Source organism: Danio aesculapii, chromosome 1 (genome assembly GCF_903798145.1).
Source record: "Danio aesculapii chromosome 1, fDanAes4.1, whole genome shotgun sequence".
Classification (NCBI taxonomy): Eukaryota; Metazoa; Chordata; class Actinopteri; order Cypriniformes; family Danionidae; genus Danio; species Danio aesculapii.
Window position 1 is genome coordinate 29,787,118 of NC_079435.1, and position 12,358 is coordinate 29,799,475.

The 12,358-nt window shown below is 35.6% G+C and overlaps 1 protein-coding gene across 2 annotated transcripts in view; it reads left to right on the forward strand.

Moving 5' to 3' along the window:
• Positions 1-11,966, forward strand: part of dachc (dachshund c) — a 101,138-nt gene extending 89,172 nt beyond the window's left edge. The window contains exons 9-11 of one of the 2 annotated variants that reach the window (XM_056458534.1): positions 4,304-4,447; positions 6,837-6,902; positions 11,157-11,966. In XM_056458534.1, the coding sequence (XP_056314509.1) occupies positions 4,304-4,447; positions 6,837-6,902; positions 11,157-11,194 (248 nt within the window). In that variant the 3' untranslated portion in view covers positions 11,195-11,966. The remainder of the gene's footprint in view (positions 1-4,303; positions 4,448-6,836; positions 6,903-11,156) is intronic. The other variant, XM_056458542.1, reaches the window with a different exon arrangement.
• Positions 11,967-12,358: the final 392 nt, after the last annotated feature.

Consider the following 12,358-nt stretch of genomic DNA (forward strand, 5'->3'; position numbering starts at 1 on the left):
CATTTTAATTTCTCCGCTGGCCAAACGTCTTGTGCAGAGCTGCAGTCTCAGTGGCGGAGGCTGGAAGCTGGCCTCAGCGAAGACTCGTCTGTCTCTGGAGCGTCACAGGAAACAGTCTCATGTTCTCCACTCTTCCATGACCATCGCAGTAGTTGCTCAGGATTCGGCCAGGTCCAGGATATGGAAACCTTGGGATCATCTCGTCGTTAGTCTTGGATCGAATCAGTGACTCTGCATAGTCTGAGGGCCTCGGGAAGAGTATCCCCAGGTGGAAATGGAGAATAAAGAAAATAATTAGCGTAGCTGATGTTCACAGTGTATATCAGCAAGATGCATAACCTGTGTGGAAGCCCCCTAAGTGGTGCACTAAGTGTATGCTTTACTGAACAGATAGGTCTTTAATCTAGTTTTGAATTGGGAGAGTGTGTCTGAGCCTCGGACGTTATCAGGAAGGCTATTCCAGAGTTTAGGAGCTATAAATGAGAAGGCTCGACCTCCTTTACTCGACTTTGCTATTCTAGGTACTACCAGAAGCCCTGAGTTTTGAGACCTTAAAGAGCGAGTTGGACTGTAGCGAGACAGAAGATTGGTTAGATAAACAGGAGCTAGATTATTTAAAGCTTTATATGTAAGAAGCAATATTTTAAAATCAATACGAAACTTAACAGGCAGCCAGTGTAAGGAGGATAAAATTGGGGTGATGTGATCAAATTTTCTAGACCTGGTTAGAACTCTGGCAGCTGCATTTTGTACTAATTGAAGTTTGTTAATAGAGGATGCTGGGCAGCCAGCAAACAGAGCATTACAGTAGTCCAGCCTAGAAGTCATAAAAGCATGGACTAGCTTTTCTGCATCTGAGATGGATAGCATACTTCGTAACTTAGCGATATTTCTCAGATGAAAGAAAGCAGTTTTTGTTAAGCAGTATAATTTAATAAGAATATGTCAGTAACTCAATTTTGACAAAAATGTCAGATAGAACCTTATAATTTTAAGTTGGCGATATGTATATGCAGCTGGATTTATCTCACTTGAACAACTGCAAATATATATATAAGAAGGTCGCTGGTCCGAGCCTCGGCTGGGTCACTTGGCGTTTCTGTGTGGAGTTTGCATGTTCTCCCCGTGTTGGCGTGGGTTTCCTCCGGGTGTTCCGGTTTCCCCCGCAAGTCAAAGGCATGCGGTATAGGTTAATTGGGTAGACTATATTGTCCGTAATGTATGTGTGTGTATGTTTCACAGATATGGGTTGCAGCTGGAAGGGCATCATTCCAGGCGATTCATTCCAATGTGGCAACCCCAAATTAATAAAGGAACTAAGCCAAAAAGAAAATGAATGAATGAATGAATATATATATAAAAAAAACTGGTGTGAATACTTTTTGGCTTGACTGTATATATATATACATATATATATATATATATATATATATATATATATATATATATATATATATATATATATATATATATATATATGTATATATATATACAGTCAAGCCAAAAAGTATTCACACCAGTTTTTTTTACCGGAAATGACTCTGGCTTCTCCTAAAAGAATATAGGAGGCATCATTGTGGAAAAAAAATTATATTTTTCACATTTATATTTGAACAAAAAGTGTCAATTCTGAAAAAATTTCCTACTGTTTTGCAAACTGTCACAGTCTATGGGAAAATCCAAAATTCTATACTATTCCAAATAGTCTAAGCAGTTCTAAAACATCCTACTTACCCAAATTCAGAGGGAAAAAACATTTTGCAGTGGCCCAGCCAGAGTCCTGTATAAATCCAATTGAGAAGCTAAAGATCAAGGTGATTACAAGGAGACCCTCCAACCTGAAAAAGCTTATTGCTAAGATGTATGGGCAAAAATACCAGTGAAGATATTCAAAAAGCTGGTCAGCAATTATAGGAAGCATTTTATTGCTGTAATGGCCACTAAATATTTTCTATTAATTATTGAGAAGGTTATGAATTATTTTGGACATGCAATTTTTGGTTTAAAGCTAAATAAAAGCTGAGAAATAAATAATTTTCCACAATGATGCCTCTTGTACATTGTCTTCTTATCTTTTGGAAGAAGCTTGTGTCATTTCTGGTCCAAAAAAAAATAAATCAAAAATATCCATGTTCAATAAGCAAGTTTTATGCATGGCACAAATCTGCAAGATAAGCTACTGTTGTGGTTCCATCCAAAATAAGAATTTAACAAGAAAGAAAGCACTGTTAAAATTATATCTGCATTATAAGGCGATCTCATCTTCAGTTCCATGTATTTGTTGTCTGCCCACATCACAGAAACAAGCAAAACGAGTTCTCGCATCTAACCGTACACCACTTGATCTTTCACATCACGTTTACGAACAAATAAATTTACACTCGATTTAATCTCTTAATCTTGTGTTCCTTGCAATGTATGTACAATCGCAGTCTTAAATCAGAAAGCTCCTAGACAGCAATCATAAAATGGCGGAATCATTAAAGAAGGTGACAGGGCAACATGCACCATTAATGAATGTTGTTTAATTAGAGAGCTGCTCATCTCGTATTCTCCTGCCGCCCGCATTGTGCTCCAGCTAGTCATGTTACTGCAAATTCAGCACTTTCCTTCAGCCACAAACACACACACACACACACACACACACACATTCAGACACAGAGAATTACCCTTTGTAATTACAAGTACATATTATGATATTAGTGTGAATGATTTATTATCAGCGTAAACAGAATTGCTTGTGTTAATATTCGGCGCATCACATTTGATGAGGATAATGAATCTCCTGCATAATTCATCAAATCAGCTGCTCTTCCATTAGTGAGAGATGTCTTTATACTCCAGCCAACTGACTTCGACTCAGTATTTTTATTTTTTTAATACCCAGTGGTCAGAGGAAAGATTAAGAAGGTTGGTTCTAGATCACTCAAAGGGGAAAGGCTCTCAGCTATCGGACAGAAAGGTTTTTTTTCTGCTGACTGAGCCGACTGAATTAAGCCCTTATACTGCAAACTGGAAAATTAACATGTTCCACTGGGCTCCAGCCTAGTTTCACATTAGATGTGCATTATATCAGACACAGTATTTAGTGAAAGGCTGAAAAAGGGCATGTGGAACAGCTTTTCATGGTTTGCTATAATTACTGTTTGCTGTGATGTGGGATTTAATGTAATATTTTTTTTTCAATTATCCAGTGGCATTCAAGTTTTTCAAAGTCATTTTTCAAAGTTTTATGGCTATGTTTTATGGTGTTTTCATGATAATAATGTTCAACAAGGAATCAATAACTTGATCAGATGATATTAAAGGAATTTATTATATTATAAAATGTCTTTTGAACTGTCTGTTCATCAAAGATTCAAAAACTGTTTAGGTTTATACAAAAAAAAAATGTAATAATATTGTAAAATTAAAAAAAAAAAGTCATTTACTCACCCTCAAGCCATACGTTTGAGATTCATATAATGTAACAGCTACTGTACCAACACTTTTTATCCATGGCTATGCGTGTGTGTTTTGCCTATAAATGAAATACTAGTGAGTGTTTTGCATGTATACTTTTTTGAATCTCAAAGCCATTGCCGTTGTTATTAATCACTTTATTTTGTTATTAATCACGATTTTGTAATTCACCAAGGTGCTCATGCTTCATTTGTAAAAAAAATGTTAATTTTTCATATACTTTCTTACTAATACATGATTATATGCAGCTACTCAGCTAACATAAAACAACATATAAAACGTCATATTTCCTATCCTCCGAAAACCTGACCTCAAGTGGCTCTGATTGGTCAACTAACATAATGTACTGTGATTCCCAGATCAGTTCCACGTCACCAGGAAGCGTCACGTCCAGTCACTAGCTATATTTTTTTAATAATTCTGTGCGGGGTGTGTCTGCGTGTTAAATGCGCATAACCTAAAACATTTGTGATCTCAGTAACCCGGATGTATTTTCTTTGTAGTCTCCAAACTTCGTAACTCTGTTAAAGCTAATGTCTTCCTTTGCTTTGACTTTGAGCAAATTACATTCAGAGGTGTTGTTTATGTCTTCACTGCAACATTGCAAATGAACTAAAGTTCAAAATGTGACATTGTAGTGGACCACCTTTTAAACATGTTTTAAAATTGAAAACTGTTATATTAAATTATAGTACTTTTTCTATTTGATTTGTACAGCATTTTTGATTAAATAATAAAGATGAGCATAAAGGATTTGATTTTTAGATGACAGAATCCAAAGCTTGTACCGGACATTGCTATCAGAATATTTATTTATTAATTTGTGTTGTGCTTTTCTCAGCACTCATCCAGAAGCGGCTGAAGAAGGAGAAGAAGACCAAGAGAAAACTGCAGGAGGCTCTGGAGGTGGAGTCTAAGAGAAGAGACCACGCTGAGCAGACGCTTCAGAGGACGACCTCCTGTGAGAGATCACCCACTCACAATGGTTAGAAAACACACACACACACACACACACACACACACACACACACGCACACACACACACACACACACACACACACACACACACACGCACACACACACGCACACACACACACACACACGCACACACACACACACACACAAACATCAAAGTGTTCAATATTGGAGAGTCAGTTTTCTGATTAAAATGAAATCAACATCTCTGTGCACAACACAGTTTTAATGGAAAAGGCTACATTTTTGCAAAATGTAAAAATATATTCCCAGTTTCGTTGCACGTTTCAGATGACAAATCATCTAGAGGGCGTTGTCTCCTGAATCTGAAATACCTTACTTGGGGTTTGTTTTGTAATATGTTTCCGAGACCATGAGAAAGTGAGGCTTGTTGTAGAGATCACCTAGTGAACCACTGACCCAAACCCTCCCTTAACCCAGCTAATAGTGTTTTCAAAAGTTAACAGTAGAGAAAAGTATATTTAGTACATTTGTACATGGTTTTACCTTGATTTTAAGTTGCTTTTACCTCTTTTTTAAAAAGTCCAAATAGAGATAGATAGGTGAAGCTAATGTATTTGATTACATGTCATAGACACCAATAAGCTGTTTTATGGTATTGATTTGGTTCTGTGCAAAGAACTGCATGTAAATAATCCTTTATTTGTGGATAGCATGTCCCTGTAAATATGATTAGTGTAAAAAGGACAAAAGTTGATTGCATCACACTGCCTTGAAGCATTCATTCTTCAGTTAAACATAAGTTGTAGTACTTATTTGTAGGCTGCAGACTGAAGTATGTATTTCCAATGAGCCTGTATGGCCTGTACCTCTTTTCACACAAAATGAGTGAAAAAGAAACTGCTTATAACAAAATCATTTAACCACTCACTCACTTACTCACTCACTCACTCACTCACTCACTCACTCACTTTCTTTCAGCTTAGTCGCTGGGGTTACCTCAGCAGAATGAACCATCAATTACACTGGCACATGTTTTACTGGCAACTTCCCCTCCAACCACAATCCAACACTATCATACTGTTCTTGAAATAAATATTTTGAGCTGACCATACATATTAAAAGTCTCTGTTAAAAAAAGAATTGATCAGTCATTTAAAGGTTCTTCCGATAATTAATAGTTTATCCAAAAATGGAAATTCTGCTATCATTTACTCATTCTCCACCTGTTCTTAACCTGTTTGGGTTTTTTCTTCTTCTGAAAATTAGTAATTCTCTTCCATAATATGTTTTATTCCTAATAGGGATGCCAAAGGCTGCCTTTTCTATTCTTCTGAACTTTCTTTAGAATGTCTTGTTTTGTGTTCAACAAAAAAGGAAACAAATAAAAATGTAAAACCACTTGAGTTTGAGTAAATGATTTTGAGTAAATGCCTGGTGTGATTTTCAGGCCAAACACATGCCAGATATGAAACGACCATAAGTGCTTATCCAGGCAGTTTTGAAGCAGCAAGCAGCCATGCAACAGTATATGTGTGAGCCCAAAGCAGGAACACATTGATAAAACAATGTAGAAACACCATCATATTGTTCAATTCTATTCGTAATCATAAGTCCAAGTAATGGCAATGACATACAGTTGGTATTAATCAACACACGGGCAAAAGTTGAACTACTCTGAACCTTGAACGCAGCACTTAAACCATTAAAATAAAAGAGAATGGATTCATAGTGCAGTGCTTTCCTCGACTGGTCTAAAAGCACAGCTTATGGTGGCCTTGCAATGACAGACACAATGGCAGTGCGAGCTCAAAATATGTTGAAGTTGTTAAAAGAAGTGGCATGTGATTTTTAAACCAAATATGTGAATAACCCCATAGCCAACCAGAGAGGTTTTCTGGGTGTGTGTGCATGCAACAAGTGGGTGGGGAAATGTTTTTTGATGACGATATCATGATGAAATAACTAAAGATTCGAATGAACAGTAATTCATATAAGTGACTTGGTAGCACGATTGCCTCACAGCAAGAAGGTCACTGGTTCGAGCCCCGGCTGGGTCAGTTGGCGTTTCTGTGCGGAGTTTGCATGTTCTCCCCATGGGTTTCCTCCAGGAAACATAAAACATAATAGGGACTCTGTAATTTTCTAATTTTAGGCATAAGTTGCAGATTTCAGAAAAAAAAAACATAGGATTTTAGTAGATAAATGTGTAAATGTATTAAATTACAAAACAGGCCAAACACCTCAGACATTTAAGTTGATACAGCTTGTATTAAAATCATCTAAGGTCTCCTCCTCTGCTCAATCTATCTATATACTTCAAATTTTTCTTTAAAAAAATTGTTATTTTGACCTCTATAATGATATCAGGATTGTGCATTGGTGTTTGAAGTGTAAATAATTCATAACCTCATTTATAACTCTTTTCATTTTAACAGACCCTCAACAGGAATTGGAGACAAACTATAATAGCAGCAAAACAGACACTGAGAGAACAATACAAGGTATGCTTTGTTGTACTGTTTGATTGTCTAGTTTTTTTTTTCACCTTCATAAACAAATAACCATTAAATAATCTCTATAAATGTTTTTCTCCAATACACATTATCTTAAATGAATGGCACCCCTAAAAAGTCTTTCATATTTATTTTTCACACACCAGGGTGAGCATGAGCATAAACCTATCCTTATTGTCCTTACTTAGAGGATTAAAAATATCAGAAAACACAAGGCCAGATTTCATTTGTAAGTAATTGTATGGTTTTGATTTAAAGGTTGTTGCACTTCATCAGTACATGTGAATGTAACAAAATAGTTAAAAGGATAGTTTACCAGAAAAATAAAAATTACCTCACCATTTGTTTTGCCTTATGTGGGTTTTAAACCTTCATGAATTTCTTTCTTTTGTTGAACACCAAAGAAAATATTTTGAAAAGCTGGTTGCTAGGATCCATTGACTTCCATAGTAGAAAAATCAAATACTCAAAGTCAATGTTTCCAGCTTTCTTCAAAATATATTCTTTTGTGTTCAACAGAAGAAAGAAACTTAAATCATGACAGAATTTTCATTTTTTTAGTGAACTATCTTAGTAAAGTGTTTTGCCCCTATAAGATGCAAAGTACATCTTTTGTGTCTCTAGTATCCGTCTGTAAAGTTTTAAGTCAAAATAACCATCATATCATTTATTATACGCTGTATGTGTAAAATGTCTTTTTTTTGTCATATGGAATTTTAGCTGTTTAGCGCCTGTGACTTTAAATGCAAATAATGAGATGTTTTTTGGTGAATTTCTGAAACAGAAGATAAAAAGGACAAAAATAATACAGATTTATTTTCACATGATTTACAGTGATCCCATCAACACATAAAACATTCAATAAACTTTAATGTTTCAAAAACTTTTTGTTAAAATAATATTTCAAAATATTGTATAAATAATGTGCTTTTGCGTAAAACATATGTGGAAAAAAATGTACCTGCACCTGCAACCTGCACTAAGTAAAATATATAAAGGAATAAGGGATCATACTAAATTTGACTTTTTTCAAATGATATAAATTAATAATAGTTCTTTCTTACAGATGAGCTAGTCATTTGAAAGTTCGTTTTTGTTTGTTTTAGTTTAAATTGTTTTTAAGGCTGCAATATGATCTTTAAAAATATTTTTGTATTCTAAATTTACTATGACTTGTATTTTATTGCAGACAATACAACAGTGTTCCTCATGATTTTCTTTTTTAACAAACACGTATTCCAATTTTGGTTCTTGCAACACATTTTTTAAAAAATGGGAACAATAAAGCATTACCACTTTGTAATGTTGCCATTACTTTTCACAACACTTAAAAGATTTTTAAGGACTGAGGACACCAAGTGATTTTGGGTGTAATTTTCAGGTCCTATTCTTTCTGCAAATATGTCTTAAAGGGCACATAGTTTACCTCTTTTTTATGATTTAATATTAATATTATGGTTCTTCTAAGTGTGCCAGTTTAGGTTCAGTTTAAAACATAATTCAGATTTTTTTATTATAATGTGTTAAAAAGTGTCATGTTGGGGGCGTGTCCACAGTTCGCTGATTTAAGGGTGTGTTGCTTCACATGTAAATTAGTTTCGGCTTCCCGGCCAACATAACAAGGGGGCGGGGCCATGACCCGCTCTGTGTTTGCAACACAGACAGGCAGATTGAAAGGAGGAGGAGAGGATCAGCATTCAGTCATACATGTACGACTCTGACACAGACCAAGCAGAGAGTACAAAATCATTTTTGTCTTTGTACAGTTTTACAGCCAACTGTGTGCTAGTTTCAAGTGCCGAGCTTGTACACAGAAACTAATAACCACGCACACTGAATTAACTTTGACTGAGGCACCGGATGCGCCGCTCGAAGCCACGACACGGCACACCAGACACTCTCTGTAGCGCAGCAGAGACATGAAGTTTCCTGAATCATCGCGCCACGCATTTTTGAATTTTAAACATAGGTTTCTGCAGTGGTCCGCGGCGCCCAGCCATCGACTTGAGTGTACCCTGATAGAAACCTATGTTTAGAACTCTAAAACGCATGCTAGTTAAGATCACAGGGAGCTTCTGGGATCGCGAGAAATGCAAACGGCTGAAGTATAAGGTAGACTCAATAAGAAGTACACATGTTTGCAAACCTACCTAAAGATACAACCAATAATTCCGATTAGAGTGATAATGTGGAGAATATTGCTCTTGTGTTGAGCCCAATGAGCCTTGCATCTAAAAATAGAGCAAGGGTGTTCCTTTAATGATATCGCTTCGACTCACGCTGAAAATGGCGCACGTGAATCAACAAACTGAGGATATGATGACGTGCCTGTCAATCAATATTGGTGGGTGGGGGGACCGCTCTCCTACGTAAAGTTGCAATCGGTTTGAAAACCGCTCCAATTGGTCCACCGTTTTTTATGTTGTTAAATTGAAAAAAAAGCACTGGGTGTGCTTATATCACCCCAATATGACAGTCTATACACCATACATGCACATATGTCTGTCCAAACAGCTTGAAAAGTAGATTTTTTACCATAGGTGCCCTTTAAGGTGGCCAACAGTACAGGGTCTTCGTTGTTGCATTTTGCACTTCAAAATGCATCACACATTCTGTATTGGAGACAGGTCGGGACTGCAGGCAGGCTAGTCAAGTACCTGTATCCTCTTCCTTCGCAGGACATTGTAATGTGTGCAGAATATGGTTTTGTTAAAATATGCTTGGGCTTCCCTGCAAAAGAAGGTGCTCCAAAATCTCTATGTACTTTTCAGCATTAATGGTGCCATCACAGAAGTGCAAGTTAGCTTTGCCAAGGGTACTGACAAAACCCTATACCATGACAGATGGATTTTGGACTTGTTGCTGGCAACAAGGATCTGGATGATCATTTTAATCTTTAGTCCAGAAGTCACAGCGTCCATTTCTCCCAAAAACATACCTAATATACTGATTCATCTGACCACAGTACACGTTTCCATTGTGTGATGGTGCATACCAGATGCCTCAGAGCCCAGACAAGTTGGCCTGGCTTCTGGACACTGTTAACATTGGGCATCTTTTTGGCACAGTGCCATTTTAACTGGCATTTGTTGATATAACTATGTATAATGGTACTTGACAAAGGTTTGCCAAAGTAGACCTGAGCCCATGTGGTGATATCACTTATTGATGAATGATAATTCTTGATGCAGTGCTGCCTGAGGGATCAGAGATTACTGTTGTTCAGCTTAGGCGTGTGCCCTTGTCCTTTACGCACTGAAATTCCTCCAGATTCTTTGAATCTTTTAATTATGTTATGCACTGTTGAAGATGAAATATCCAAATGTCGTCCTATCTTTCTTAGAGGAGCATTGTGTTTGAACATTTTAATAATCTTCTCATGTATTTGTTGAGCAAACTGGCATTCCTCAGCCAATTTTTGTTTCTAAAGGACTAGATCTTTCTTTAATGCTCTCTTGGATCATTATTTAACCGATTTACCTGATTACTAGCCCTAAATTGCTCCTGTCCCAACTTTTTATGGTATGTGTTGCAGGTCTGAATGGCAGGAAGGGATGTATATTTACAAATTAAATTTTACCAGACAAAACATGAAATAGTTTGTGTTCATATTGACTTCAATGAAATACAAGTCACATTTGGAAATTACTACTTTCTTTTTTATTTGCATTTTCCATACTGTCACTTTTTCTGATTTGTGGTTGAAATATAATATAATATAATATAATATAATATAATATAATATAATATAATATAATATAATATAATATAATATAATATAATATAATATAATATAATATAATATAATATAATATAATATAATACTAGCCATTATCAGACTATGAAACACTGAGACTGAAATGAAATGCCAGTGAAGCAAATGGTGAAAAAAAGAGAAGAAAGAATAAAGACAAAAAGGGGGAGCAGTAATTAATGGGTCCCTTAATTGTCCTCATGAAATATTTGCATGGGCATAATTTACATAATCTGCATGTTGTAATTAATCTTTCAAAGGGTTTGCTTTCTCTTTTCGTCTTGCTTGAGAGAAAAGGGAGGGAATGGCTCTCTCTCTCTCCCTCTTTCTTTTTTGTGTTCTTTGACATTTATTCAAATACTGCATCTTCTTCTTTTTCTAGTCCTTTCATCTCGCTCTCAATCCACATGTTAGAACATTATGGATTTGTCCGTTCATTATTTGCTGCTTGTGACTTCATTCATACCATTTTTTTTGTGTGTTCACAGATGGAAGGCTCTTTCTAAAGTCCACAATGATGTACTGAGGATTGAAGATGAGAAGTAAATGCATTCATACTGTATAGAAGAGCCTGTAGTCAATCGCCTGGTAAATAACGTCTGCAGTTTTGCTGGAGGACTGATGGAAGACAATGAGGCAGTTTTATAGGTTGATCTCACTGTTTTTGAGGCACGAGGACTTGACGAGATTATTATGGCCATTGAAAGTCAGCATTCAGTAAGATAAAGCGTGAGCCGAGATGAATGAAGAAAATGCTATCACAATGCACACCTGGTTGAAAAACCATGTTTCCAGGGGACTATTTGCAACTCTAAGAAGAAGAAAAAACATTTTATAAAGCATTTTAAGTCTGCCTGACTACGCTGACCGATGAAATATTCAAATTTTCCATTTTGCATTTCACATTTTACATCATTTTCAAATCATCATTTCCTGAAGGGAGAAAGATTTCAGTTTATTTAGTTATTTATCAAATATAGACACTGCATTTAAATATGTATTGTGTATCTGTCTTTTATTTCAAAAAGAGGGCTTAGCTGTCCAGATTTTTTTTTGTCATTATTGTATATTGGATAATAGCAGAAATGTCTCAAAATTCATCATGTACATAAAAGTGTAGACATGCTACTGTGCATTGTACGCTGTAGATCTAGCAAATCAATACAAACGTTTTTAATAAGATTTCTTGTATCTAAGTTATTTTTTTGTTCAGTTGGCATTTTATTATCCTACCCGACATGGAGAGCATGCTGGCATGTCGATACTTCTGTCCTGTCCATCTGGAAAACAATAAAGATTTTTTTTCCCACATGCTTTACAAGAGAGATTTTTCAAAAACTGATACTTTTGCAGCTTCAGCAGCAGTGAAGTCAAACTCAAAGCTTTATTATTTATTGTACTTACTGTGTTTTATGCTGCTTTTTAAATTTATTTTATTTGTTGTTATTTTCTTTTACTTTTAGCTTACTTCTAAGACTTTAATTATATATTGTTTTTGTTTATAAGAGTTTTTTATATTATTTACGATATAATTTATGATATAGTAATGATACTACTGATATCATTATTTAATCCCCTATTTCTCTGTCTTTTATGCTATTCAGGAGCATTTTATACATTATTGCTAAAGCATTTTAGATGTATAAAATATGCAACATATTAACGTCATCAAGTTAACACAATATACAGC